Raw genomic sequence first — 25,847 nt, 5'->3', positions numbered from 1 at the left:
TGGTCTCAGGCACTTGGCGCTAGTCACTTCTCCTGTGAGAGTTTTCTCAGTGTCATGTTTAAGAAGATATTTATAGGCCGGGCGCGGTGGCTCACGCCTGTAATCCTAGCTCTCTGGGAGGCCGAGGCGGGCGGATTGCTCGAGGTCGGGAGTTCAAAACCAGCCTGAGCAAGAGCGAGACCCCGTCTCTACTATAAATAGAAAGAAACTAATTGGCCAACTAATATATATAGAAAAAAATTAGCCGGGCATGGTGGCGCATGCCTGTAGTCCCAGCTACATGGGAGGCTGAGACAGAAGGATCGCTTGAGCCCAGGTGTTTGAGGTTGCTGTGAGCTAGGCTGACGCCACGGCACTCACTCTAGCCTAGGCAACAAAGCGAGACTCTGTCTCAAAAAAAAAAAAAAAAAAAAAAAAAAAAAAAAAAAAAGAAGATATTTATAAACAAGGGTATCCTGATTAGAATGACTAGAAGGTCATTGTCTGGAAACCTTGTCTGGTAAAGGAGACTTGCAGGAGATAAGAGATTTAGTTAGGAAAAGAGAAGACTTAGGGGAACATAACTCTCTTCTAATAATAAATGGCTGCCAGGCAGACACAGGATTAGATCTAGTTTTATAAAGACCCAGTGATCAGAACTGGCCAATAGACAGAAGTTATTGGGAAGTATAGTTTGGTTTGAGATGAAAAACTTTCTGTAACAATGTAAAAGGTTATATGTATTGAGCAAGTATAGTATGTCGTACAGTGAGCTAAGCACTTTCCAGGCAGCATCTCATATTTAATTCTCACAGCAGCCTTGTCATATGGGTACTTCTTCGTCTCAGTTTATAGATAAGGAAACTATTGTTCAGAGAAATTGATTTGTTCAATGTCATGCAGCTAGGAAGTGGCTGAACAGCTGTCCTTAACCTAGATCTGACTATTCTCAAAACTCTGTGCTTGTGGGCCCCATGCTGTCTTGCAAAGTAGTAAATTTTCCATTACTAGAAATGTTTAAACAGAACTGGAATGATCCTTCTTCATATTTTAGAATCAGTTCCTGCAATTCATAAGAGTGCACAGGGGCAGTGTGTCATAATGGGGCAAAAGAAGCACAGACTTTGGAGTCAGTTCAGGGATGGAAAATGTGATATGTCGGCCACAAGGCCTTGGTTAAGTTGCTTAACCTCTTTGAGCCCCTTTTCCTCATCTGTAAAATAAGGACATTGATACCTACCTCCAAAGCTTATTGTGAGGATTCATTTACATGAACAGCATGGCTTATGAAGTATGTATTTGTGGACATTTTGGGGACTCAACAAATGTATGAAAAAATTCTTTCTAACTTGAACAATTATGATCATTGAACTTAGAGCACTGTCATTTTAACTTTGTATATCTCCATTTTTGAACATTAGGGCTACTTTAACTCTGGAATAATACCTGTTAATACGCCAATTAGAACAGAAGTTTTGGTTGCTAGTCTTGATTTTATTTACAGTTTTGTACAGATCAGGTGTGTGTGTTTACTTTTTATAGTTTTGCTGTCATCTCCCTGCTGATAACAAGTAGCAGACAACTCTTAATTTGCTACTGTTGACTTGGAAACCAAAATAAAAATCAGTAGCCCTTTGGAAGTCTGAAGGACTTCCTATTGCTAGAATACATAGGCCTTAATACATGGAATTTATAATAATGATTTCGGTGACCTGTAGGCCATTTCATTTGGTTTTCCCTGTTTCTTGGCTGTTCAGTGAGTTGAAATTATTAAATAAGGGAGATATAACTGGATGTGACAGAGAAAACAAAACCTTATGATTAAAGTCTAGGATTTTGTAAGCATAGTATTCATGTGACGTTATATAATGTCATAATATCATTATACCATTTGCCAAGTACACTAGTTGTTCTCCATACAGGATCTTTCTTAATCTTTGAAACAATCCTATGAAGGAGATATTATCATCATCCTCATTTTATAGGCAATGCTGTGCTCCAGAGAGGTTAGACAACTTCCAAAGAGATTTAAACTCAAGTCTGTCATAGTCCAAAGGCCAAATTGTTTTCACCACTCTGGAATAAGTGTACCATAGTCATTGAAAACAACTGTATAGAGAGAGAAATTATTAATTGAGCTGAACCTAAAAGGACAAGCGGAGTTTTGGTATTTGTGTTGGCTTGGGTTGGGAGAGTAGAGGAAGGAATATGCCTGGGCTGGGAAGACACTATGAGGATAGTGGACCTGAGTATGCTCAGGTGGGGTGGAGACAGTACAATCATGACGACCAAAGACAAGGCTGCATCTTGAGGACGAGCGGGGAGTAAAAACTAGATTGGGGCCAGATTATGAAGGCTCCTAAAGGATAGGAAAAGGAATTTAAAGGTGATGCCATAATGAAACGACTGTAGTTTTGTTTGTTGCAATAGGGAGCGGTGTATTGATATGTTGACAGCTGTGCTTTTTGAATGACCATAGGACAGTGGCCAGAGATAGGCAAACCAGTTAGGAGGCTGTTGTGGTTTTCTGGTGATGAGCTGATAAAAGTCTGACCTGGAGACAGTGGAAGGAGGAGCAAATGTGAGAGGTATTTTCAAGGAAGAAATAACAGGATTTGGCAGATTAAGTGCAGGGAATAAAGGGAAGGGCAAATAGCCATAGTGTTGCTTAATTGTGGGAGCAGAATAATGGCAGAATTGGGAAGGGAGATTCTTTTTTTTTTTTTTTTCTTTTTTTGAGACAGAGTCTCTCTCTTGCCCGGGCTAGAGTGCTGTGGCATCAGCCTAGCTCACAGCAACCTCAAACTCCTGGGCTCAAATGATCCTCCTACTTCAGCCTCCCTAGTTCCTGGGACTACAGACATACACCACCATGCCTGGCTGAATTTTTATATATATACTTTTAGTTGTTGAGCTAATTTCTTTCAATTTTTTTTTTTTTTTTTTTTTTTTTTTTTTTAGCAGAGACAGGGTCTTGCTCTTGTTCAGGCTGGTCTCAAACTCCTGAGCTCAAATGATCTGCCCGCCTGGGCCTCCCAGAGTGCTAGGATTACAGGCGTGAGCCACCACGCCTGGCCAGGAGATTCATTTTTTAAATTGGCTCTGCAGAGCCAGGTGTGGTGGTGCGCATCTATAGTCGCAGCTACTTGGGGGGCTGAGACAGGATGATTGCTTGAGCCCAGAGTTCCAGTCTAGCCTGGACAACATAGTGAGAGCCCATCTCTAAAGAGTAAATAAATGAATACAATTGGCCCTGCAAAACCACAGCTGTTTGGAGTCATTTCAGGGATGCACACTGAACATTGCCTGGCCTAGCATGCCTGTGAGCACCACTCTGATCATGGAGGAGACTGCTTAAGAAGGTGGGGCTGGGGGTGGGTATGGGTGGGGGGTGTGATAGGGAAAGGGAGGGGCAGAAGTCTGTCAAAGTATGCTGTTCTCCTGACCTGATTTTGCCCTGGGTCCATTAAATGCATTACAGTCATGGCAGATGCCTCCACACTGATATACTTAACACAGATGTAATGTTTTATAAAGGGCACGCTAAAACTCTTGGTGGGGGGTGTAAATCTTTATACTATTATTTTACTGTTCATGCTGAGGAACAGTTCATCCTTCTGGGTCTGTATCTTTAAACTGAGACCGAATACTAATATGAATTTGCAGTACTCATGTTGGAAATTACTATCCTCATTTAGAAGCCATTAACCTTTATGTTGATAAAATAATGTTCTTAACTGAGCCTGTGAAATCTGTGCCGAACAGCTGCAGCCTTTCCGGAACACTAACTTAAAAAGCACTCGTCATACTTTTTGAAAATCAAAAGCATGTGGGTGGGATGAAGTCACCTGAGCAATTTTCTATAATTACAACTTTCAAGGCCTTTTCCTTTGTCTTTTTCAGGCTAACTTAAAACGCACACATGTGTACACACACACACACACACACACACACACAGCAACAGCACAAACCTATGGTTTTCTTGTTTTTCTCTGTAGACTTTTTGGGCTTGCTTTTGTTAAATAGTTATAGTTCCTTAGGAAGGTATGTGTATGCTTGTTCCTTCCCTAGTTTATTTGAAACCTTTTGCCTCTGAGAGCTTTAGAACCGCCAGAACAGGCTAGATATCTAAGTCTGAAGACTTCCAAGCTTTGAGTGACACCTCTTAAAGCATTTCTAGGTGTGCTGGATCTAAACTGACTCTCCTAGGGTGACACTGGAAACCCCAGTATTCCTTGACATCCTAGAAAATGAACCAGGAAAGTATTAGAGTCATCACACTACTTTTGTATGTGGATTAGATTCCTCAGTGCCATCCTGGTCAGGAAATACTGGACTGTGACAGAACTGGCATTTGTGGCCAGGAGCAGCCCACACTGGGAATTAGCTTCTGTGTTCTGATAATTAAGTCAGGTTTGCTGCTACTGTTGTTGCCTGAGGGAAGGAGAACTAGGCAATAATAGCATTTCCAATTATATGTCTTATTTAACAGAGGAATGGGATGGAAAGAGTTTTTTAAAGAAGACTTTCATGAGGGAGGATTATTACCTGACATAGTTTGGTAATTCCATCATAGTTGAACACATTTTAAAAAAATACCAGCCCCAGTTTTTCCAATAAGCTAGCTGAAAATAATTCTGAATTTTAGACTATCTTATGTGCAGAATAAAATTGTTGGTTTTCCAAAAGTATTCATTAAGAAATGCTTTGCCAAAGTGTTGGGCATGAAATAGTGTAATATGTCTGTCTTATTATTTTAGGGGTCACACTTTCTTCTTTTCTTTTTTTCCATAAGTAACAAAAATTTCTTCACCTAGAATAGAATTTGGGGCTTGCATTTTTAAAAATATCTGTAGCTTTCTTGTTACTGAAAGCAGAGAGATCTTTTTCAGGGAGGTTAAAACTATCATTATCTTGTTATCATGTTATCTTTTTTTTCTTAGTAACTTAGAAGCAATGCTTTGTTTTCCTGAAGCTGTTTGAAAAGATCTTTGTATACATTTATAGTGCCTCGGGTCATATAAATGAGGTATTATGAATTACCAAAGAAATAAAAAAGAAATGAGGCATTATGTCATTTGTTTCAGGAGATACTCTAATGCATCAAAAACAAGTGACAGGGAAGACAGAATGCATTTAGTAATCTTGTTGCTTCAAAACTGAGCAAACGTTTTTGGGAGAGCAAGTTCTTGCTGGACATCACTAAATAAGAATGAGTTGATGTCACACTTGGCAAGAAGCAACTCTTAAAATTTTTTTTTTCCATACAAATAGTACAACATGGCTGAGAAGAGGGATTGCGGGCAAAGGGTAAAGAATTATGGGGAAAATAAACTGGAGAAAGAATGTGAGAATGTGTTGCTTGCTACAGAAAGAATGAATATGCTAGAAAAGCCATGTTTGTTTTGTCAGGAGGAATCTGAGTTGGAACACGAGCTGGTGGGGGAGAGAGATGTTTACCGTGTCCTCCCCCACACCCGAGGAGGGCTGTCGTGCGGATCCCCGTGGAGGTTGTGTAATTGCCTGGACTCACTTGCAGGGAAAAATGGCCCCGTAGCTCTTTTGGCTCATTGTTGTTCTGCATCAAGTACGAGTGAAGAAGTCGCCAAAACATAGCGATAAACTCAAAATACAGTCATTTTAATTAGAATCCCCAAATACCGGGAGGCAATGCTGCAGACTTTGTGGACCCTTCCTAGATTCTATGCAATATTGGGAATTCGGGCAGCCTGATGGCTGAGTTTACATTTTCCTAAAAGGTAGAACATGTCAAGATTAGCCAAATACTTAACTGAAATTATCAGAACTTACCTGGCCGAATGAATGTCTGTGCTCTGGTGTTTCATAATGAGGGTGGGCGAGTGGGTCAGGGGCGCTGCTGGCATTTTGGGTGGCCCAGTCTTCCCTGTGTGGCCCTGTGCTGTGTACTGGAGGATAGTTAACATCCCTGCCCACTAAATACCAGTGCCCCCAGTCTCTGTGACAGCCAGGAGAGGCATTCATTATTCTAAACTCCCTCTGGGGTGAGGGGTGTCTAAAAACAATGTGCTTTACGGTATTACTAAGCAGTAGTTTTCTTTGTTGTTTGTTTGCATAAAGGTCTTGGAAAGTCTTAGGAAGTTGTGCATTTGTAATGTAGTATAGGTTTCATACAGGATGGATTTCATTAAGAAAACAGTATTGGAAAAAAAAAGTTAGGAAAAACGGATGGAGGAAAAGGACATTAAAGGGCGAGGTGCAGAAGGCTTCTTAACTAGCCCGTTTTTGTTCCCAGATCTGCACTAGCTCTCTAGTTTTGTGGGGCTAGTTCTCTAGTTCTGTTTTGCTGAGAGGCAGCAAATGTGTAGCCCAGGGGTGAAGGCAGAGGTTGGAGGTAAGATACAGGACATAGAGGATGTGGGGAAGAGGCAGACACGAAGAGAGGATTTGGATTGGGATGTATAGATTGAAGACATGGAGATAATGGAAGATGGTAACAAAGCAACTGGAGATTTTATATGACATTGTTAAGCTTAAAGCATTGGTATTTCTGGGACAATTCTGAATACCACAGATCTAGAACTTCCTGGAGAAAAATCCTCTGGGATGATTACATTAGTTAAAGACCTTCGTGTGTATGTTGAATTATAGTATTTAACATCCCTTTGTCGGTTTCAGTTTTTAAGCCTACCCTTCAAAAATCACTGTGTCCTTCTAGGTACTTAAACAGCAGTCTAAGTATACCGTGACTTGTTGCTTTCATTTTGGCTTCTTGGTCTGAACAGCCATTTTCCAACAGATTTCATTATCTGAGTCTGTAACTGAAAGTGTCATCATTTCCCATTCTTACCGACTTTCAGAAAATGATACAGTTCTTTATTGGAAAAGCTAAGCATTGACATTAGCAAGTTGTTAGCTAAAAGTTAGCCAAATTAAATGTTAATAAGTAAGTGCAAATAGAGGAAAATTTTGAGAAATATGAAAAATCCCACTAATCTTTGTTATCAGTCACTACTTATAACCTTGGCTTTGCACCAGGCTTAATTAAGCACAAGAATATATCTTGGAGTCCTTCCCCAACCTTTTCAGTTAGTTTTGAAAGCAGTGTATCACTGGACTTTGAGCTTTTTCACTAGCTGTCATTCTGGCAGCCTTGCTTCAGTGGCAGTCTGGTTTTTGTCACAGGCTATTTCTCTGAGCAAGCAGTGTGTCGCTCTCTCCCTAATTGTCTGGCCTTGCTAACTCTTAGCAAGAGTAGAAATTCCCCTTGGTCAACCACATGACTAAAGAGAGCGGATAGATTTTCCTGAATGTCTCCTGAGGTGACTGAGGGTGGTGTTGTAATAAACCTCCGTGGGAAGCAGTACCAGAGCTTCCATCAGCTTTGAAGAGGGGCCTTAGACCTGCTGAAGTTTAGGAATTACTGCTGTGGATAGAGAACCTGCCCTTGGTAGAGACTGCCAGCTGCTACCTAGAATTCTTTTTCATTTGCATTATCTCAGCATATAGGAAAAAATAGCAAGCACCTATGTATTCATGTATCAACTTTGTCAGATTTCAATATTTTGCCATATTTGCTCCAGATTGTTTTTCCCCTGGGGAAAAACACATTTCAAATAAACTTAGAGCCCCATCCCCATCTATCATAACCTTCCCTGATATGGCTTCTTCCTCCTACTCCACAGGGAATCACTGATCTGACTTTGGTATTCATTACACCCATGTGTATTTTTCATGGCTTTACTTTTTCCTACATATTTATGTATTAATATCTCTGAACAATATATAATATTATTTTGTTTGTTTTGACTTTATAGAAATTGCATCCTGCTGTATGTATCCTTCATATACTTCTGTTTATGTTGGCTTATGTTTTTGAGATTTATCCATGTTGATATAGCCTCATTTATTTTCACTGCTGTATAGTATTCCATTGAATGAATATTTCACAGTATATTCATCCATTGACCTGTTAATGAGTATTTGAGGGTTTTTTTCCATTGGTTTCACTATCAGTTTGCAGTGGACATCCTTGTATATATCTCCTTTTGCACATGTAGGAGACTTTTCTCCAGGGTATGGAACCAGGAACAAGTTGCTATCTAGTAGGGCATATGTGTTTTCAGCTTTCCTTGCTATAGTCAATTTACTTTTTGAAGTGATTATGCTGATTTATATCCTTACTAGCTATGTATGAGAGTTCCTGTTGTTCCACATCCTCAATAAAACTGGATATTGTCCCAGCTGTTCCTTGTTTACTGATTAATTTAAAGACAGCATTGTGCTTAGCAACGATCTCAAACAGAGTCAGATGCAAACTTGATATTTTTTTTTTGAGACAGAGTCTCGCTTTGTTGCCCAGGCTAGAGTGAGTGCCATGGCGTCAGCCTAGCTCACAGCAACCTCAAACTCCTGGGCTCCAGCGATCCTTCTGCCTCAGCCTCCCGAGTAGCTGGGACTACAGGCATGCGCCACCATGCCCAGCTAATTTTTTACATATATATATCAGTTGGCCAATTAATTTCTTTCTATTTATAGTAGAGACGGGGTCTCGCTCTTGCTCAGGCTGGTTTTGAACTCCTGACCTTGAGCAATCTGCCCGCCTCGGCCTCCCAAGAGCTAGGATTACAGGCGTGAGCCACCGCGCCCGGCCTGATTTTTTTTTATATTAGACTTCTTCCTTTTAAAACAATTGTTTTGCTTTCTGAGTTATAAATTAAGGATAATTTTTTTGCTCATATTTATTTTTTAAAATGTTTTTTTCAATCACAAGATGAATATATGATGATTTTAAAGAATTTAGAAAAAAGAATTACAAAAAAGGAAAATTAAAAATCTCACTACCAGGCCGGGCGCGGTGGCTCACGCCTGTAATCCTAGCTCTTGGGAGGCCGAGGCGGGCGGATTGCTCAAGGTCAGGAGTTCAAAACCAGCCTGAGCAAGAGCGAGACCCCGTCTCTACTATAAATAGAAAGAAATTAATTGGCCAACTGATATATATATGTAAAAAATTAGCTGGGCATGGTGGCGCATGCCTGTAGTCCCAGCTACTCGGGAGGCTGAGGCAGAAGGATCGCTCGAGCCCAGGAGTTTGAGGTTGCTGTGAGCTAGGCTGACGCCACGGCACTCACTCTAGCCTGGACAACAAACCGAGACTCTGTCTCAAAAAAAAAAAAAAAAAAAAAAAATCTCACTACCTAGACATAACATAATTGTTAAAATTTTGCTATATGTTTCTTTCTAGTGTAGACATATAGTAAGTATACATTTACTTTATAATTAGAATTGTGATTCTAAAAATTAAGTTGGGACATTTCCATGTCACTGGATAATATTCGAAAACACCATTTAAATAGCTGCATAACATTTCTTTGTGTAAACGTGTTATATAGTTTAATCATTCTTCTAATACCTATTCTTCTTCAGGTATTAAAATAATGCTGCAGTAAAAAATCTCAGTACGTAAATCTTCACCTGTGTTTGTTTCTTTGGGATAGATTTCTAGAAGAGGTCAGTAAATATTTTGGAATTAGATTGCATAGATTATATTAATAAAAGCCAAGCATTCAAGGAGGAAAAAAACAGTCAAGAGAAAAGAAGAGGAAAACAGAACATGCTTCAGAATCATGAGATTCATTAATTCAGCTTCTCTCATATTTGAGTTGAGTGACAAATCTGTCTCTTACCTGAATCTGGAGACCCTTCTCTAATGAGGGTCAATATTAGGAAGAGAAATCGTACCCTACCGTGGACGCTACAGAGTTGGTTGTATATTATAGTGTTGAAAGGTTATAGAATCTTAGAGTTGGGAGGGACTTATTCAATATTCTACTTCTTATAGAGTTCCTGAATTGAGTGCCTTTTGCAGAATATCTCATCACAGTAGACTTCTAACCTTGACTTGCCCAACACAAAATCCCAAGAAGTTTGTTGTCATATAAGGCAATCTCCTCCTTTATGCGACAGTTTTGATTAGTTGAGTTCCATTCCTTCCCATAAGGCCAAATTTGATTCACTATAGCCTTCACTTATTCTTTAATTTGTTTTTTAATGAGAGGCTCCCTAAAAATAATTCTGGAAATATTTCAACTTTATGTATTTCTCCATTAGTTTCTGTTGGAATTAACATGAAAACAAACATGTATTTGACCTACTTTTAAAGTCTTTATTTCCTTCCAAGGTATAATTTAGCTGTATCCTGTTCTTATAGTGAAAATTACATATGTAAACATTGGTAGGATAGAAAAATTTTCCACGTATTTTTATACTTGGTGGATAGAAAACTTAAAAAGTGTTTAGGGACTGCTAATTTTATTATTATTTCTTAGAAGTTGCATATAAGCAGTGGTTTACACGATCCCACTTTGTTAATAATAATAACCACTTTTTCCTTTTCTTCCTCTTTGTTTTTATTTGCACAAAATTATAACATATATTATCTCATTTAATCCTTGTACAGCCTATTAGGTTTCCTCATTTAGTAGATGAGGGTGCTGAGGCTCAGAGAGGTTAAGAGCTTTCCTGTCACGTGGCTATTAAAGAAAGACCTGGGATTTCAAACTCAGGTCTAATTCTAAAACCTGCATATTCAACTAGTTTGTGAGTCTGTCCCCCTAACTTAATTAATTTTATTATAAAATCAAATGTAGTTTTGTTCACAGTATGTCCATGTTTTTCAATTACTCGATTGTTGTATTGGATTGGTAGTGTTATATCATTGTTGGATATTGCTCCTGCCTACTGCTCTTTGGTAATCCTAGCTCCTCTCCCCTGGGTTTGGGCACACCAAGGATTTCCTTCCTATGATTGCCCATGGGTTCCTATGGGCCAAGCATCGTCTTGCTTCTGGGGAAAGTGAAGCACAAAATGAGAAAAGAATAACAAATTATTACCTAATTTTTCCTGAATATTATTAATCAATATGTTCCTTAAAGAAGCATGTTTTCATAGCTGTGTGCTTTAGGAATAGTGGGAAAAGCTTGAATTTTTATAACTCAGGTATCTTCTTCAACAAAGACTGTCATGTACATGCTTGATGGACTTGGAATGTGGTTCTCTCAGCCCTGTGATAGAAATCTTTTGTGTTTATGGTCACATGGGGATTCAGATATGTTATCTCAGTGAACTTGAGGCCCGGGGTCAGAGGGCCAGGGAGTGGACTTGCTGAATATATGATTTAATTACTCTAGATCAATCAAGCTTTGACTTAGTGATGACAGGGTATATATTGTGTGTGTTTTCACATAGTTGCTAGGGGAAAGGAACAAAGTTTAATCCTTCATTTTGTTGACTTTTGGTATCACTTTTGTAGTTCCATATAACTGCTTTTGATGAATTTTCAAAACGCTAAAGTCAAGTGATTTATAGATAAGGGCTCATTCAGTACTTGCACAAGAGGAGCTCATATCTTCAGATATGGGTGACGTAAATTTACTTCAGAGACAGGAATGAGTTCATTGCTTTGGAGAGATATGAACAGAATGTGTGTCTTTGGCTCTGGGTGAGAAATAAATTTAAATTCATAACTTTGCTTGGGGGAAATGGAATGAAATAACTGGCTCTTGAGCCTCTTAGAAACTAGGAATCTTTAGCTAAGACCCACGGGAGCACTATCTTAGTCCATTTGTGCTGCTGTAACAAAACACCCAAGACTGGGTAATTTATAAAGAACAGAGGTTTTTTTTCTTTCCTTTTTTTGTTTAGACAGAGTCTTGGTCTATTGCCCCAGGTAGAGTGCAGTGGTATCATCGTAGCTCACTGCAACCCAAACTCCTGGGCTCAAGCCACCCTCCTGCCTAAGCCTCCAAAGTAGCTGGGACTGCAGGTGTGTACCATGATGCCAAGCTGATTTTTCTATGGTTAGTAGAGATGGAGTGTCACTTTTGCTCAGGATGGTCTCAAAGTCCTGAGCTTGGATTGCTTGAGTCAATCCTTGAGTCGGATTGCTTGCAATCCGCCCATGTCAGCCTTCCAGAGTGCTAGGATTATAGGCATGAGCCACCCACTGCCCCTGGGCCCAGAAATTTCTTTCTCACAGTTCTGGAGGCTGGGAAGTTCAAAATCAAGGCACCTATTTGGTGAGTGTCTGTTCTCTGCTTCTGAGATGGCACCCTGAATGCTGTATCCTGCAGAGGGGAGGAGTGCTGTGTCCTCACATGGCAGAAGGAGAAAGGGTGAAAAAGGGAACTAACTTCCCTATCAAGCCCTTTTTTTATAAGCACACCTAATCCTATTCAGAGGGAAGGAGCCCTCATGGCCTAATCACCTCTTAAAGGCCACACCCACTAATACTATCACAGTGACATCACCTAAATTTTGGAAGGGACACATTTAAACCATAACAAGCACAATGTGTTTGCAGAACTCATGCAAATGTGAGCATTCCTCAGTATATCAAACAGCAGATATCTGTGAACTACTTTGTATACATCTACAGGGTACTTATGCCTTGAGTCTTTCAGAGATAACAATCACAGTTCTCTCCCCCAAGGACCCTATTGAGTAACTGGGGAGAGAGCAGGAATGTCAGTGGTAACCCACAAAAAAGGTTCTAATGTTAAATGCCAAAAGTAAACTTTCAACCACGGGTGTTCTAGAGATATAGCTCACAAAGGGAAAGATTTAGTTATAAATGAGCTATGTTGTTATCAAAACATTTTGATTCCAAAGTATAACCATTTCTCAAATAAGCAAAATTGTCTTAAGACAATTAAGTATAAATTAAGAGGAAAGTGGTATTTTAAATTAATTTCTCAAGTAAGTTGCCAAATCATGGACAATAGAATTTCAAGAATTGGTGACTCCAGAGCGCTCATGGTTTGGCTACTGTATTATCTCCTTCAAATGGCAGTAATATTTCTGTCATCAAAAATCATTAATTGATAGCATTTTTTTCTTTCTGCTAATTCCAGCACTTTTTTCCTTAAGTGATTATTTTGTAATGATAATTATTATTGTTACTTTACTTAGTATAAGGGATAATCTGTTTCCTAAGGTCATCCTGACAATTAAACACGATAAAATATATAACATGCTTAGCATAATGCTTGGCTAAGAGAGTGCTATCATTAATGTTTTTCTTACTCATGAAATATAAAATGCTTTGTATAGTGCCTGCCATATAGTTAAATTTTAATAAATTATAATAATCATATGTGGCTTATAGTTTACAAAGGACTTTAATACACATTATCTCATTTAATCCTCTCAGCTACCTTCAAGGTATATAATATTACCCTGCTTTTACTGATACAGAAATTGAGGTTAAGTCTATTAGTCAGATTTTTCTGGCTGATTTAAGTGGATAAAGAATTTATTCAATGGTTGGTGGACAGCTCACAGAGTCACCAGAAGAGATCTAGAATCATGCCTGGGGCCACCCTGCCAAGCATAATGGCCAAAATCATGCCACAGAACCTAGCCACTGCCAAGCACTTGACACGCCTTGTGCTTTGAACAGTGCCGGCTGGCAATGGAGACTGGGTTTTGCCACGTGGGCTGCTTCTACTGCTGTCTCGGAAACGCTGTTTTCTGGAAACTGCTGTCACCAGGGAATGTACCTCGTGGAAGGTTCTTATTTTGCAGTATTTGCTCCCTATTTAGAGTTTGGAGTGGGCGTATAGATTGGCGAAACTTCTGTCATATGCTTGTATTCTAGCTTTGCGGCAGGTGGGAAAACAGCTCTTGGTTCTTTAGCTTAGTGTAATAGGCAAAGAGGCGCTCACAAGTGACAGTTGTGATTGCCTACTCCTTGGGTCTTTACTGCTTTTATAGCAGGAATATTTTATTTATATTTCCTTTTAACTGGATATAAGCCAAGCAGAAGTTGAGATTGTTTTCCTTATTAGTAGATGATGTGTGAAAAATTAGTTTTTTTCCTAAAATTGATCTTGTTCTTAGAAATTATCTGTCCTAAATTAACATTATTGCCTTGCCATTTTAAGTTACCAATAAGTGAGAACTTTTCATCTGATAAGGGCATTTTTTCCAATGTAACAGTCCTGTTTCCCATTACCTGTTGAAGTGCAGGGTATGTAATCCTTCAAGCCATCAGTTAACACTTGCAAGGAGGATGACCCTTTTGAGCAAGAAAGTCCTAGCATTAAATTTCAGATTTTTTTCTTGGATCCTTTTCTAGTACTTCATTTGGTTTTGTTTAAAGTGGACCTGTGATTCATCTTGCGAAAATCTAAAAAAAAAGCCAGAAAAAGGAGAGAAAAAGAAAAAATGTCAGATCCCTAATGTGATTGCTGTTAACTCTATAAAAATAGCCTCCTCTTTTTAATAATCAGTGTTAGTGTGCCTTCCAAAGTCTGTATTTCTAAGAAGTTGTGTATACCTGAAACTACTGTTAAGTAGAAGCATGTGTTACATGCCCATTTTTAAAAAACACTTTCCAGTTTCTGAAAGCAAACTCTTTTAGAAAGGAAGGACTCCTTTGGTGCTTTACACAACCATCTTAATTTGTCTGGAAAGCTGAGGTTCTGGGGTATTGATGCTTCAACAAGTAGAGAACATCTGGGCGTGGTGAGCACTAGCTGCCAAGTTTAGAGAGGACCCAAGCGGCCCGTTCTCACAGGCTGGCCCTCGTTCTTCCAGGTGAGTGGGGCACAGTGCTTTCTGCCTTCATTTGGTGAGAGCTTTTGAAAGATTCTCTCATCTGAATTGTGAATGTTTGTTATATTCGTTTACTTTATACTAAGGGTAAACATCTTCTGAATTTAAATATGTTCCTTTCTGCAGATAATTTTGAATTAGTTCTGATCCCTAGTTAAAAGAAATGTGATATTTCACTATCAAACACTACTTTATCCCTTTTCCCTTAGAATCAAGGAATTTTCAAATTTAGACTTGAAATAAAACCTGGTTCAGCTCTCTTCATTTTGAAAGAAAGAAATGAAACTTATTTTTTCTTTGTTTGTTGTTTTATAGTTTTCATTTAGTTCCCTATTTGTCACTTTTTTTTAACCTTCATATTAGAGGGGTATTATGGAATGTTTTTGCTAAATCAGTCTACTCTTTTATTATAAAATATACATAACATAAAATTTATCATTTTAATCCTTTTTGAGTGTAAAATTCAATGGCATTAATCAGTACATTCACACTGTTGTGCAATATCCTGACCATCCATGTCCAGAAATTTTCCATCATCCCAAGTTGAACTCTGTACCCATTAAACAGTGACTTCCAAATCCCTCTACCCCTAGCCCTGGCAACCATTATTCTACTTACTTTCTCTATAAATTTTGCTATTCTCTATACTTGATATAATGGAATCATACAATATTTGTATTTTTGTGTCTGGCATATTACAATTAACCTAGTATTTTTAGGGTTCGTCCATGTTCTAGCATGAATCAGAATTTTGTTTTTTGTGGTTTTTTTTTTTTTTTTTTTTTGAGACAGAGTCTCACTTTGTTGTCCAGGCTAGAGTGAGTGCCGTGGCGTCAGCCTAGCTCACAGCAACCTCAAACTCCTGGGCTTGAGTGATCCTTCTGCCTCAGCCTCCCGCGTAGCTGGGACTACAGGCATGCGCCACCATGCCCGGCTAATTTTTTTTATATATATATCAGTTGGCCAATTAATTTCTTTCTATTTATAGTAGAGACGGGGTCTCGCTCTTGCTCAGGCTGGTTTTGAACTCCTGACCTTGAGCAATCCGCCCGCCTCGGCCTCCCAAGAGCTAGGATTACAGGCGTGAGCCACAGCGCCCGGCCTGGTTTTTTTTTTGAGACAAAGTCTCTGTCATCCTGGGTAGTACAGAGGCTTTCATCATGTAAAACTGAATTTCTGTATCCATTAAGCAATAACTCCTTATTCAATCTCCCTCTTCCCAGTGCCTGGCAATCACCATTCTACTTTCTTTCTCTACAAAGTTGACTATTCTATGTAAATGGAATTATTATTCAGTGTTTGTCTTTTTGTAACTACCTTAATTTACTTAGCATAATGTCCTCAAAATTCAGCTCATATTGTAGTGCATGTCAGAATTTTCTTTTTAGGGATGTATAATGTATAGCGGAATATGTCTTAATTTTTCCCTCACATTTGAAGGGTAGTTTTGCCGGACATATTATAGAATTCCTGGTTAACAGTTTTTTTTCTTTTAGTACTTTGAATATATCAATCTACTGACTTCTGGCCCCTAAAGTTTCTGATGGGAAATCTGCTGATAATCTTAATGAGGATCCCTTGTATGTGATGAGTTGCTTCTCTCTTGCTGCTTTCAGAATTCTCTCTTTGTCATTCTAAAATTTGATAATAATGTTTCTTGATGTAGGTCTCTGTAAGTTCATCTTTCTTTGAGTTTGTTGAGCTTCTTGGATCTTTATATTTATGTATTTCACCAAATTTGGAAAGTTTTCAGACATTATTTCTTCATATGTTCTCTCTGCTCCTTTTTCTCTCTCTTTTCCTTCTGGGACTCCCACAATGGTGGTCCACTGATGGTATCCCATTGATCCTTGGGCTCTGTTCACTTTTCTTCAATCTTTTTTCTTTCTGTTCCTCAGACTAGATGATATTCATTGTCCTTTCTTCATGTTCACTGACTCTTCCGCCTGCTCAAATCTGCCTTTGAATCCCTTTAGTGAATTTTTATCAGTTATTGTACTTTTCCGTTCCAGAACTTATTTTCTGTTTCCTCTTAGGTTTTTTCTCTCTTTATTTATGTTTCCATTTTGTTTATACATAATTTTCTTGATTTTCTTCACATCATCTTTAGTTCTTCAAGCTGCTTTGAGATAATTATTTTAAAGTCTCTATCCAGTAGATCTGCCAGTAGCTCTTTTTCAGGGACATTTTCTGTTGGTTTATTTTTTTCCTTTGAATGGACCATACTTTCCTGTTTCTTTGTATGCCTTATGATTTTTTTGTTGTTGTTGGAAATTGAACATCTGAATCTAATAATATGGTAATTCTGGAAACAGATTCTCTCCCTTCCCTGGGCTTGCTTTCTGTTTGTTGGGTTTTGGGTTTTGTTTTTTTTTTTTAATTGTTACAGGATGTTTCTTTGGTACCATAAACCAGGGTCACTGGCCATGGCCAAATGGGTGCATAAACCTAGATGGATGAAGTGCTTTTCACAACCTACCACAAATTCCCTTAAAGCCTGAGTGCCCCTTTGCCTCTCTGAGTCTTAAGAAAGGCAAGAGTAAAGGGAACAGATATTTATTGAGATCCTATTATTAAATATATGCTAGGCAAACCCTAGGAGGGAGGCATTTATTATCTTGTTTCTACATGTGAGAAAACTGAGGCTCCAAGATGTAAGATAAATTGTCCTAATTTACACAGCTAACAAATAAGGGGGCTAAATTCAACTTTTTCCATGCTGCCTCAATTTAAAAAAAAAAAAAATGCTCTTTCTTGTCCTCTGTTGGGTTTTGGAAACTGTTGGCTGAGAGATCCTGGGAGAAATGTTTGTACCCTCAGCAAACATTATGTGGGTGGGCATCTTACATCAGGGTTGTTCTGCACTTGGAAACTCTTCTGCTACACAGTTTAACCAAGACAATGATGATAGCCATTCTAGGTGGGTCCTCCTCCTGGTGACATTGGCACTCCTCTGAGGTGGCCGAATGGGGAGAATACTTCCTAAGGGAACCAGTTTGGTGGGTACCCTTTTTCTAAATATCCTGAAGGAATTGGTCACTAACACACATCACAAAATCTTGTCCAAGTTGGGAAGATATTTTTAGACTAATCTTTCTTTAAGGGAAGGAATAGGGAGTACCTTTGAGCACTAGAGTGTATATTAAGTAAACAACACACATAGCTTAAGTGCTTTTACCTTTGAAATATACTGTGACCAGCAGAGTCAAAAATCTCTTATTAGTTTTAGGGAGATAGCATAGTCAGTTGAGGTTGCTATAATAGAATACCATAGAATGGATGGCTTAAACAACAAACATTTATTTCTTACAGTTCTCGTGGCTGGGAGATCCAAGGTCAAGATGCCAGCAGGTTTCATTGTGCTGAGGGCCTGCTTCCTGGTTTACAGATGGCTCTCTTCTTGCTGTGTCCTCAATGTGGGGAACAGAGAGAGTGAGGGCAGAAAGAGGGCAAGCTCTTATGTCTCTTCTTAGAAGGACACTAACCATATTCATGAGGGCTCCACACTCATGATCTATTCACTTGCCAAAGATAGATCCCCACCTCCTAATACCATCACATTGGAGATTAAGATTTGTCAAAGTTACATAGATTCTACATTCTAAATTCTGTAGCAGGAAATGGAGCTTGTTACACTGTCTTTTAAAAATGTGTCCCAATACTACTAATACTCATTTCTAGTCCTAGAAGTAACTAAGCTCCTCAGAGTTAAGGAATTCAGTTTGGTAAGACTAAGCTAATACTCATATGGCTCTGTACTGTGCTTTAGAAAAACTGTGGGTTTTCTTCCCCTCCACCACCTGACATTTCAGAATGAAAAGGATTGCTGAGCAAAATATTTTCCAAATTTCTAACCCTGATGATTTTTCCACTCAACACTTTACATAATGAGGTAGGTACAGATGGCAGTTTGCTAGATCTATAGAATATTCAGTCTTGGTCCTCACCCATTCCTTGGAGCCCACTCCTCATTCTTGTATAAACAGAGTGGTTTTAACAGGGTCTCAGGAAATATCTCCAGTGTTTACATTTGCAAACCCAACCCTTGATACATGGAATCTATTATATTAGATCAGGTTTTTGACTCAATAGACATCTACTTTGTGTGCATCACTATATTAAACTAAAGAAGAATTAGAAAACCAAAGGTAATGGCCCTGTTGCTTAGCCATAAGGAAGATGTAATTTTGAAGCTTCTTTTATTTGACATGAAAAACTAGCCATAAATGTGTGGACGAATGTTCTTCTTTATGGAGTGTTAAGAGTGAAGTGTCACTATGTCTGTCCTTTTTTAATGGCTCAGCAAAAGAAAATTATGTAGTGAGAGAAATGGATGTGCCAAAATGTTAATTCCTGAATCTAGATGGTGAGTAGTTTATATACATTTTCCCCTATTTTTCTACAGCTTGAAACTTTTCATAATAAAAAAGAAAATCATAACCATAAGTAACATTTATAAAACTATACAAAAAATAATGTCAAGGGTAGTATATAGTTCATTGTCTATTAATGCTAAGGGTTTAGGTAATTATTAATATTAGAGTTGGTAGGAAAGAATTAAAATAGGGGTGTGAACCCCAGTGCCCTCAGAGGCCAGGCAGGTACTACTGTGAGTGAGCGAGCTGCCAGCCGTGGGACAGTAAGACAAGCGTGGGGACTGAGAGAAGGGAGAGCACACACCTCCTTGAGAGTGTTTAGAAATTTTAAAAGTCTTAAAGTGCATTCAGAATAAAACCCTTTTGAGGGCTGGCTGTTTGTGGTATTCCAAAAAATGACAAAATTATCATCTGTAAATTTACCCAGCTTTCTGTCTTCCCCCTCCTTTTGTCAGCTCATGCAGGAGGGCTTCAGCTGTCAGCAGGAAGGGGAGATGGTCTCCTGACAATAGGGAGTGATGGGAAAACACTGTATTCATTCCCTTTAGAATTTGCCTGGGTTGCCCTGGCTTTGTTGCTTCAGGAGTAGAAAAAGTGGCTCATCTTTTTTTCTGTCTTATTTTGCTTCTTCTATGGCCCGAGGCAGAACTTGTGGCAGATTTTTGGAGATTCCTGAGTCAAGGAAGCACATTCTGATTATAGACCCACATGCCTGGGTTTTGTTTCTAGATAGCTAGGAAGAAGGTGCAATTGTGATTAACAATAATGATTTAAAGTCCAATTCCTTTGAATTTGAAGTCAGCTAGGCAGCTTAATTTGAACACCTTAGTGTGCCTTTTATTTTTTATTTTTGCCCCCACCCTCCTGCCCAGTGTGCCTTTTAGACCTGGCAACTTTCTCGAGATCCTCTTCCTCCTGCGCCCCCCCACCCCCTTCTCTCAAAAAGTAGAGTTAAGGTTGGATCTGGGCCCTCTGCTTCAGCCACCCAGCAGCTTGAGCTGGCCCTGTAGCTTGTCTCCGCCTCATTCTGCAGTATAGGCTCCCAGTAGTCTTCTCATGCACCTTGGAAGAGCAGAAACAGACTGAGACAGGGCCTCACTCTTAGATATATGTGCAGCGGGCAGAGTAGACACCCTGCAAAGCCTTTTTTCTTCCTAAAGTCTTCCCTGGCTCATGCCTTCTTTAGAATTCTGGCAATGGAGCTGCATCCTCCAACCCCAATTTGAGAACCCTTTATGTGCCAGGTGCCATTCTAGACACGAAAGATAAAAAGATAAGCAAAACATTGTGCTGCCATTAAGCAGCTCACAGTTTGTTATGACACTTCTAATCACCTTGGAGAAGATACTGTTTTAAGGTGTTTTTGTCCATGTGGACTTTGGTGAGAATGAAAAGTATGGAACTGGTTTTCACTTATAGGGTAGGGAATACTTGGGGTGGGCAAAGAAGGAAGAACTTCCTGGGAAGCTGTAACTGATAGATGGGAAAGAGTTTGGCCATTTTTATTAAAACAAGTTTATTTATTTAGGCTGGGCACAGTGGTTCACACCTTTAATCCTAAGTACTTTGGGAGGCTGAGGTGGGAGGATTGCTTGAGGCCAGGAGTTTGAGGCCAGCTTGAGCAAGAGCTAGACTCTGTCTCTGTAAAAAATAGAAAAATTATTCAGATATGGTGGCGCATGCCTGTAGTCCCAGCTACTTGGGAGGCTGAGGCAGGAGGACTGCTTGAGCCCAGGTATTAGAGGTTGCTGTGAACTGTGATGATGCCACTTGTACTCTAGCCTTGGTGACAGAGTGAGACTCTGTCTCAAAAACAAAAAAGTATACTATGAATATGACAGTTTCCCTCCCTCTCCTTCCTCTCCATTGGTCTAATTTTATCAATATATCATTCTAGAGTTTCTTTATGTATATATAAGCCAACATGAACATATATTCTTTTTTACCTATCCCCCACCCCCATTTTTACACAATGATGGCACACTCTATTCACTATTGTATATATCTTTTTCAAAAATTACTTAATATCTTATGAAGACTTTTTTCCATGTAAGTGCTTAGAGCTTCCTCATAATTTTATATGTTCATATGATACTATTTATGGATGTATCTTGTTTAACACATTCACTGCCATGGGAGTTATATTGCTACTTTTGAGCACAGGGCTTTATGAAGCATATGTAACTCACAAATCTCTTCACCTTGGGAGCCACAAGAACTAGTTTTCAAGTTGCATATAATTCACACACAGAAGACAATAAAAAAATAACAAAATCTTCATTAAATTAGAAAGGATCATTTTGTTTGTGAAGTTTTTATTTTATTTTTGTACTAAAACACTGTGGTCCCAAGGAAAAAATTTTTTTTTCTAGAGTGGCAGTCAATGTGTTAATCAATAAGCCCTATATCCAGGAACATTGAGGTATTTGCTGACCTTTTGCTATTACAGTCACAACTGCAATGAATATTCTTCTATATACATTATACATGATTTAGCATGTGTGGTAATGTATTTATAAATTCCTAGTAGTGCCATTGCTGCATCAGAGGCTATAGGCATCTGTAATTTTGTTATATAAGCCAAATTGCCTTGCATAGAGTATTAACAACTTACACACTAATCAGCAGAGGCTGTTTCCTCATAGCTCCACCTACGGAATATTTTTCATCGTTTTGGATTTTTAGCAATTTAAAAGGTGAAAAAGCACTTGCAGTGAAGTTTAAATTTGTTTTTCTTATTATTGAGGTCATGCATCTTACAGTTGAGGCATTGGTATTTCCTTCTCTGTGAAATGCCTTTTCATATCCTTTGTTCATATTTCTTTTGCTAATTTTTTATTTGCCAATTTCTAGAGCTCTTTATATATTAAGAAGTTACCATTTGTGATATGAGTTGCAAATTTTTTCCCAAGTTTTTCTTTTTATTTTAACTATTTTTCTTTTCTTTCTTTCTTTTCTTTTTCTTTTGCTTTCTTTTTTCTTTTTTTTGCCATGAGGAGTCTTGGTTCTTATATTGTTAAATTTATCAGTGGTTTTTTAATGGCTTTTGCATTATCCTGGCCCACTTTTGATGACAGAAAATCATTTATTCCTCTTTCCATGGTGCCTCTTTCATTACTCTTTTCCTCCTCCAATCTTGCATTTTGATACCTTTTCCCAAGTTTGCATTTTTTATTCTTGGTGACAGAGAAGCCCTCGATAGTTTTGTTAGATTTTAGTGGTCTGAAAAATCCCCATTTTCTTGGTACAGGCACTCTGGGAAATTGTTTGGAGTTTCTTATAAAACTAAACATGTAATTGCCATATGACCCAGCAGTTGCATTCTTGGGCATTTATCCCAGAGAAATGAAAACTCAAGTTTACACAAAAACCTGTACATGGCTGCTCATAGCAGCTTTGTTTGTAAGAGCCCCAAACTGGAAACAACCCAAATGTCTTTCAATGGGTGAATGGTTAAACAAACTCTGGTACATGCATAGCATGGAATACTACTCAGAAATCAAAAGGAATGAACTATTGATACATCAACAACATAGATGAATCTCTATTCTGTTGGGTGAAAAAAATCTAATCCCAAAAGGTTGCATACTGGTTATTTTATTTATATAACATTTTTGAAAGGACAGAATTTTAGAAATGGTGAACAGATTAGTGGTTGCCAGGGTTTAAGGGTGGGAAAGAGGATGGGAGAGAGGTAGGTTTGGTTATGATAGCAGCACAAGAAATCTTTGTGATGATGGAATTTTTCAGTGTCTATGGTAGTGGACACATGAACCTATACATGAAACAATTATATAGAACCAAACACACACACACACACAAGTGCAAATAAAGTGGGGAAATCTGAATAAGATGAGTGAATTGTATCAATCAGTATCCTGGTTGTGATATGATAACTATAGTTTTGAAAGATGTTGTTGCCATTGGAGAAAACTGGACACAGGGTACACAGGATCCTGTACATGGGATCTCAATAAAAATTTCAATTAAAAAAAATAAATCCCCATTTCTGCTAATACCAGATTCACCAAAAGACACTACCTAGTACAAGTGGCTGGTGCTCTTTTATGTTGGGACTAGCAGTGGATCCAGCTGGGGGACCTAGTGCTGGCAGTGGAGTGGGGGGGGGGGAGCCGAACGATGCCTTGGGTTCTATCCCTGCACTCTGGCCTGTCAGGCCAGATGAAGATCCAAGAGCACGGACCAGCATTTTCTGGGACAACGCAACTGGGTGGCCCATCATGCAGCCTGTTTGAGAAAAAACAGTGGCTTAAGCTCCAATACGTCAGAACAGAGAGAGGTTGGCGTTGGTGGTTGTGGGCAGGCGTGGGGAAGTGTTTCCAAGATGTGCTGTGGCATGAGTTGGTTTGTCCTGATCATGCCCAGCATGTGTGCCGTGGTCACAATGTATTTTGCTATACTTTGTGCTGTCCCGTTGGCTCTGGAATGAGACAGAGCATGGCCTGGCATATGGTTCTCAGAGTATGGTAGGGAGATACCCAAGACCCAGCTAGGGAGTCTCGGAGGTCAGAACTATTTTTGTAATACTTAAACATTATTTGCAAGTCATTCTCATTCTCTTACAAGTGTACAGTGGGGTTTTCCAGAGGCTACATGACGTGAAATAGCAACAGATTAAATGCAGAAGCAGATATGAGAATCCAGCTGTTTTCTATTAAAGCAGACATTAAAAAGACGTATGTAAAGCAATGACACTCTTTCTCATAGATATTTTATTTAAAATGTTACTTATGTTATTTTTAAATGACTTAATATTGAAGAATTTTCTCAGTTTGGGTTACATAAACAAAAGCTCTTTGGAGTCCTCAGTAATTTTTGAAAGTGTTAAAGCTTTTGACACCAAAAAGTTTGAGGACTGTCGCCTTGGCAGGAAGCAGTAGGCTTCAGTTCTAGTCAGGGCTTTGCTTTGTGACCATGGGCAAATCATTTAGCCTCTTTAATTGATTTCTTCTTCTGTAAATGCTCATGGTTATTCTGCTTTATACCTTAAAGAACAGTGAGGTAATCATATATGAATGAGTTTGAAAATATAATGTGCTATACAAATATAGGGGAGTTTAATAGTTACCTGAGTAAACTGATGCTGAAAGAATATGTTTTTGGCATGTTAGCTGACAGTCTGTTTACTTGTTAAATTTTTTTATTTTAGCATTTCCTAGAAGCTTCCTTATACATTTTATTTCTTTTTTTCAGTTTCTTAACATTTTAATTATTTTTTAAAAGTTAAGTAAATATAATACATCTTCCAGCATTTTCAATCAAGAAGGGATTTATATTCCTCAAACCTTGAAGTTGTATGAGAAGGTCAGGAGCTCTACCTTGGAGAAACCACTTACTAGCTGTTCCGACTTTTGGAAGGTTATTTAACCTCTTTGTGTCTTGGCTTCCTCATCTATAAGATGGGGCTAATAATACCTCACTTTCCAGGGCAATTATGACTATGAAAATAATGCACAGGAAGTGCTTGGCACATAATAGATCCTCCATAAATAATTACTGCAGTGATTGTCATTGACATATAGCAAAAGATGTAAGATTAAATTTAAGTCTCTTGCCCTGTCTTCAGTGAACTTATTAAACTACTTTATTTACAAGTTTATTAGCAGCAATTTCCATTTCATTTCATTTCATTCTTTTTTTCTCCTTTGAAGGGCTATTGAGTGGCCAGACTTCTCCAACAAATGCCAAATTGGAGAAATTGGATTCTCAGCAGGTGTTGCAGCTCTGCCTCCGATATCAGGATCACCTGCATCAGTGTGCAGAGGCCGTTGCTTTTGATCAGAATGCTTTGGTGAAACGAATCAAAGAGGTAATGTACTGCAGGCAAATAACATGGCTGACTCATTACTGTGATTCCCTGCGAGTCCTGATTCCATTTCCAATGCACAGGATAGATAGTTATCCTGGCTTTATGGGAAGTAGTCATTTTCTGGCTTAGGACTTGACATTCGTCCCCATAGCTTTGGAGAAATTATCGTACCTAGCAGCAAAATGCGGTGGTGGTAAGAGTGATTCACAGAGCTAGACTAATTTGGAGTTTGAATCCTTCATATGCTTGGGCAAGTTGCTTCACTTCTCTTTGTTTTGCTTTTCTCTTCTGAAAAATGGACCTAATAGTAGCAACCTACCCCGAGGGTTGAGCGATGATGAAATTGCTAATCCTAGTATGTGTAATGTCCTGCCACATTAATTTTCTCTAGCTACATTCTATCTCTGAGTTGACTTTAGCTGTTTCCTGTATGTAAGTTATATTTTATCTCCCAAGAGGTTATCATTTCTTTTAAAGTAGAAGGCTTGACATCTCCCTCATTATATTTTTCACTGTGTCAGTATATGAAGAGGTTCATTGATTCTTACTGGTTATATGGAAACAGTTACACCTACTTAACCCACAAGGTTTTAGAAAAAAAAGAAGCAATGTAATTCACGTGAAAGAACTTAGTAAACCAAAGAGCATGGTACAAATGTTGTGTAATTATCAATAACTGTAAGTAGGTGTGTCTTTTGAGCACTTAAATGTATCAACTGGGCTGCTGCATGGCACAGTTCTGGGGGCACCAAGGAATAAGTAAACACATCTTCCAAAGTTTTCAATCAGGATTATTTTCTGAAGTTTTCAATCAAGAAGGAATTTATATTCCTGATACCCTAAAGTACTGTAATGCCAAGGAAATGTCAAGAGCTCTATCTTGAAGAAACCAGTTATGTGAATGGCATTCTTCAGATTTGTTTTAACAAAATACTTCCTCCCCCCAGAATGGCCCTAGTCTTTAACTCTCGTGAGAGAAGAAGAGGGACATGAGGAAACACACAAGTGATGGGTCAAGAATCACTGAAAAGTAATTTTCATTTAGTAATAGAGGTAGCTCATCCTTG

The 25,847-nt window shown here is 38.7% G+C and overlaps 1 protein-coding gene across 1 annotated transcript in view; it reads left to right on the top strand.

Moving 5' to 3' along the window:
- BORCS5 (BLOC-1 related complex subunit 5) overlaps positions 1-25,847 on the top strand; it is an 82,525-nt gene that overhangs the window by 32,589 nt on the left and 24,089 nt on the right. The window contains exon 3 of the mRNA XM_012774437.3: positions 24,623-24,780. Coding sequence (XP_012629891.1) covers positions 24,623-24,780 — 158 coding nt within the window. The remainder of the gene's footprint in view (positions 1-24,622; positions 24,781-25,847) is intronic.

Source organism: Microcebus murinus, chromosome 10, assembly GCF_040939455.1.
Source record: "Microcebus murinus isolate Inina chromosome 10, M.murinus_Inina_mat1.0, whole genome shotgun sequence".
NCBI classification, from domain to species: Eukaryota; Metazoa; Chordata; class Mammalia; order Primates; family Cheirogaleidae; genus Microcebus; species Microcebus murinus.
Note: the sequence above shows the minus strand (reverse complement) of the source record. Positions and strands in the feature narration are given on the sequence as shown.